Here is a 5287-nt window from a genome sequence, read left to right as displayed (position 1 = left end):
CCATCTCCTTTAGGTTTCGGCCAAGGATAGATAAAAGGTTTAGAGAAAAGTTTTGAAACCTAACTATGCTTGTTCATGATTTCTTATGATGTATGATCTCCTATATGACGTTAGTTTAAGTTTTCGTGCCATATGTTACTTGAAAAGTTAGAACCATCTCCTTTAGGTTTCGGCCAAGGATAGATAAAAGGTTTAGAGAAAAGTTTTGAAACCTAACTATGCTTGTTCATGATTTCTTATGATGTATGATCGCCTATATGATGTTAGTTTAAGTTTTCATGCTATATGTTACTTGAAAAGTTAGAACCATCTCCTTTAGGTTTCGGCTAAGGATAGATAAAAGGTTTAGAGAAAAGTTTTGAAACTTAACTATGCTTGTTCACGATTTCTTATGATGTATGATCTCCTATATGATGTTAGTTTAAGTTTTCATGTCATATGTTACTTGAAAAGTTAGAACCATGACATGTAGGTTTCAGCCAAGAATAGATAAAAAGGTTAAAGAAAAGTTTTGAAACCTAACTATGCTTGTTCATTATTTCTTATGATGTATGATCTCCCATATGATGTAGTTTAAGTTCTTCATGCTTATGTTGCTTAAAGACCTAGAGCCATGACATGTAGGTTTCGGCCAAACCAAGGAACTAGGGTTTGTGTTTGCTAAAGGTCACACATGTGGTGCTATGTATCATAAAACATTAGATAATTGAGCCATGTTTAAATGTTGCTTGAAAAACCTAGAACCATGACATGTAGGTTTCGGCCAAACCAAGAAAACTAGGGTTTATATTGCTAAAGGTTTTCTATGTTATGATAAGTACCATGTGATACTAATGTGATGCTTTCCTTGTTTAAAATGTTGCTTAAGATCCAAGACTATAACCCTTGCAAGTTTCGGCCAAGTCATGATTAAGGTTTGTAGAAAGTTCTAAGAAAAAAAAAAGGATTCCAACTATGCATGAAAATGACTCTCTATGATATGCTATGTGAAATGTGAACTTCATGATTACCATGTTATGTTTATGCAAAACATATGTATGATGATATGCTATAAGAGTTGTTTCTCTATAAATTGGGATCAAGAGCACTCTTCATGATATGACAAGAACATGCTATGCTCCATGATATGACAAGAACATGCTATGCCTTATGACATGACAAGAACATGCTATGCTTTATGATATGACAAGAACATACTATGCTTTATGATATGACAAGAACATGATATGCTATTTTACTTTTGTATTGACTTGTACCGGACCCTAAGAATGGTCCATGGGATGGGTTCCTAAGTTGCCCCTAGGTCGATGGTCAATGAAACAGGCCTAGTAAGGGATGAACTCCTAAGTTGCCCCTTGGTCGATGGTCAAAGAAACGGGCTTAGTTCCTAATAGGTTCGAGACTAGCTACCTCGGATTTATTTAGGATGTGCACAAATTCATGTATGTGGTACAAAGCCGAGCCCTCATGTTGAGATTATGTTTAAGTACCTATGTAATATATGTTTTCAAAGGAACATCTTGCATATATGCATTATCATGAGTTTTCAAAATAACATCTTGCATATGAACATGCTATATGACTTTCTTTATGCTCTCATATACTATGTTTCCATACTCTCTTGAGTGATGTCTAAAATGCCTATATGAACATGCTATATGATTTTCTTTATGCTTTCATATACTATGTTTTCATACTCTCTTGAGTTATGTCTAAAATGCCTAGATGAACATGCTATTATCTTATGCTTATGCTCTCACATGCAATGTTTATTACTCATGTTTTTATGTTCTTTTCCTTTCACGTTATGATTCATGGTTTTGTGAGTAGGAAAGGGATCTTACCATGCTTATGTGCTTATAGTTTAATTTCCTTGTACTGCAGAAAAGGGTAAAAAATGACTAAATTAAATGGAGCAGCAGGAAGGGCAAGTGTGTGTATGGCAGTGGCATGGTGGAAGTGATCTACTTATGTTTTCAAAACTTATATATGTTTTAAACTTTTGCATGTGAACTTATACTATCTCCTATTGCATGAAATCTTGTTAGTTATCATAAACTCTAGAGAATAATATCCATGTTAGTTATCATGAACTCTAGAGAATAATATCTATGTTAGTTCCTTCATATTTGGTACACTTTATGCTCTAGTTAAAGAAGTTATGTTCACATGTTTAATATGTTACAAGATGATATTGTTCTCCATATTATGTTGTTAACATGCATATGATTAAATGAAATGAAAATTTTCTTCGCTGTCATGACCATATGCATATATGTATGTAGTATTGGTAACGCCGTCCCTTCTGAGCACGAGAAGGGCGGACATTACAAGAGAGTCTCTCCCCATGCATATGTTTACAATGCATATGTCATAATTTAAATCAACAATAAAGCCAAGAAACTTTTAATGTAGGACTAAACTCATGCACAATAGAGTCTCTTCGTCTCCACCTCTTTATTCTATTCACATTTCCAACACAATCTTCCCCTTCAATCCTCCCTTCAGTTCATGCTAAACCTCTGACATTTTCAGAATCTACTCTTTCTTTGAAGAAGGATTTCAATATCTTTCATGATAGAGCAGCGACATCAAAGTGTTCAGAAACACTGATCCATCCTCTTAGATCGAAGTAACTTTTCACCCTGAGATCCTTGTACATGAGATGAGCTACTGTGGTGTTGCCAAGACCCCCCATTCCAGTTAAGGCAATGACTGATACTCTATTCATTGATGCATCATCCTCTGACAGAATCCAGTCGACTAAGATCTTCTTCTCCTGTTCCCTTTCGAGAACACCTGATTCAGCAACTCCCATTTGTTGATTCGAGATCGGCGGGGTTCTTTTCCTCTTGCTACTTTTCTTGATCAACTTGAGGGCTATCCACTCCTCAGCAATCTTCTAGAAGCTTTCGATGATCTACTTGACTCTGCTGGCCAATTCATCAACAACTGCAGTGTTCGAGTAGCTTACCTCATGTTGAGCTTCAGCACGCATTAGCTCGTATTTGTATTCTTCGACGACGGCTTAGGCGGCGTAGGCTATGTCTTTGAGCTCGCTCAGCCAAAGCTTGACCTGCTCGCTGCTACTTGAATCATGATCCTCGGAGATGGCGAGCTGGACTTGGATTCTCCTCATCGTCTTCTTCAGTTTAGTCATCTCTTGCTCAATGGTAGTGCACGAAGGGTCTGCTGAGGCCAAAGGAAACATTCAGAAATTAATTTTTATCATATAAATTAAATTTTTTTTTATATGCTCGAATGTGTAACAGACACATTAATAAACAATCAGAAACATTCAGACGTTAATGGCATAGCCGCGCCTAAGTGTAACGATACCAACAGTTGACGTTATGACCTAGATGGGTGGAGATAGTAAATCGTCTTTATTCGACCATTAGTTGGACTATAAATTGGAGCTTATATAAGGAGATCCTATTTGAGCAAAAAAAAAAAGAAGAGTACTATTCCATCCAACTGTCTCGGACCTTCTCCACTCTCTGTCGAGCAATCGCTCCACAACTCTTTTCCCGCTTCCCTATGATAGCATTTAACTATAAATTCCATTCGCTATGAAAAAAAAAAAGAATTGGGCTCATTTGAATCAATCTTCCGACCTTCTCCTCGAACAGACTTCCTCTCTGGTTTCTCATCCCTCGAACATTGTGCACGTCCTTCTCGTCCACCAGTGTACTCTTCAGCAGCATCTCATCCCTTGACGCACCAAATCTATCTGCTCTCTCCATAGTTGTCCTTCTCGCTAGTTGTGTCTTCCGCTTGATTTCTTGTGTTCTTAAGCTCCTACACATTTAGACACAAGGATCAAATACAGCAAGACCTAACTAAACTTGGTTGACCACATTAAAACTACCCCGGGGTTCTAACGATCTCTCCGTTTTTTATGTGCATCAACCCAAGTTCATGTTAAAGTTAAAAAACTGCAATAACATAAGTAAATTACAAATAACAATTGCAATACAATGAATTAAAAAAAAACTACTTGATTATGAAAATATCCAAATTCCGAACTTGTATTTATTTATCCTCCTTTGATCACATCAAAAATAAAGTGAGAAAGGTAAAGTAGAATTTTCAAAAATAAGTTTCAAGACTTGTCAGATTTAGAAATGAAGTTTTGGCAAATAATCCATAGAAAATCCATTATTTATCAAAAAAATTTTAAAAAAAATCCAGTATTGAAAAAGTCTCAAAATTTTAATAGGAGTTGAATATATAAAATTTTGCAAAAGGGGTTAACAAAAGCATAAAATAAATTTAAAAAACTTTAATTTAAAAACTACCTTTTTAACAAATAATTTTTTTATTTGAAAAAAGATTTATAACAGTTAACTATTTAACAATTAGTCTATTAAACATTCATTTTAATAATTGACTTCCAAGTTATGGTGAAACACTAGACCTTCTTAGATATTAAAACAACAACCACTTATAGACAAAGTCTTTTAAAGAAATTAAATATTTAATTTTCTTTCTGTAAATTGTAACTTTAACCAAATTAATTTATTCTAAGCAGGATTTGGTAATTCAATATAAGTTTCTTCCTACTAGATTGATTAAGTATCTTTTAAAAATATATTTTGGTGATAACTTTCTAATTTGGCCCTTATGGTATCTAAAATATCAATTTAGACTTTTATAATTTTTTCAAACATTTTGATTAAGACATGTAGAATTTCTAGATTTTTTAATTTGGTCCTTTAATTTTTTATTTTCTTCCTTTAACTTATCATCCATTTCTAAAGGGCAGGTTTTTGCTAAGATTGTTTTTAGTTCAACATTTTCTCTTTTTAGTTTTATTAAATCCTTGGAGAGTACTTTAATAAATTGAAATGACTTTTTAGGAGTTAAGACGCGTACCTTACTTACCTCGTATTCTAATATTCCCTCTTCATCGCAGCTTTCTTCTAATAATCCTCCCCCTTCATTGATGCTCATTCTGAGCTACTTTCATCTTTTCCTTGGTAGTCGGCCAGTAGTGCTAGTCCGGCATAGGCCTCTATCTCAGATTTGGAGGATGAAGATTCATCACATGTTGCCTTTAAATTCTTGAGTTTTGCTTTTGTTGGGCTTTTGCCCTTGTGTTTCTTCAATTGAGGATGGTCGTCTTTGATGTACCCTTCTTTTTGACAATTGTAGCATCGAATCTTCTTTTTTGCTTCTTAAGTCCTTTTTCGTCTACAACTTGAATTTGTTAGATCTAATAAATCTATTAAATATTATTACCAATAATGCTACTTCATCTATGTCGATGGATGCTTCGAAGTTT

The 5287-nt window shown here is 34.5% G+C and overlaps 1 protein-coding gene across 1 annotated transcript; it reads right to left on the bottom strand.

Moving 5' to 3' along the window:
* Window positions 1-2572: 2572 nt before the first annotated feature.
* Window positions 2573-2998, bottom strand: LOC122019593 (putative disease resistance RPP13-like protein 1). Its single transcript, XM_042577046.1, has 2 exons — window positions 2975-2998; window positions 2573-2902 (listed from the first exon to the last, which is right to left on the bottom strand). Exons 1-2 carry the CDS (start codon window positions 2996-2998, stop codon window positions 2573-2575), a joined length of 354 nt encoding a protein of 117 aa, XP_042432980.1.
* Window positions 2999-5287: the final 2289 nt, after the last annotated feature.

The sequence above is a fragment of the Zingiber officinale genome, chromosome 9A (assembly GCF_018446385.1).
Source record: "Zingiber officinale cultivar Zhangliang chromosome 9A, Zo_v1.1, whole genome shotgun sequence".
Taxonomy (NCBI): Eukaryota; Viridiplantae; Streptophyta; class Magnoliopsida; order Zingiberales; family Zingiberaceae; genus Zingiber; species Zingiber officinale.
The sequence above is the reverse complement of the archived record's forward strand: the minus strand, read 5'-3'. Positions and strand labels throughout refer to the sequence as shown.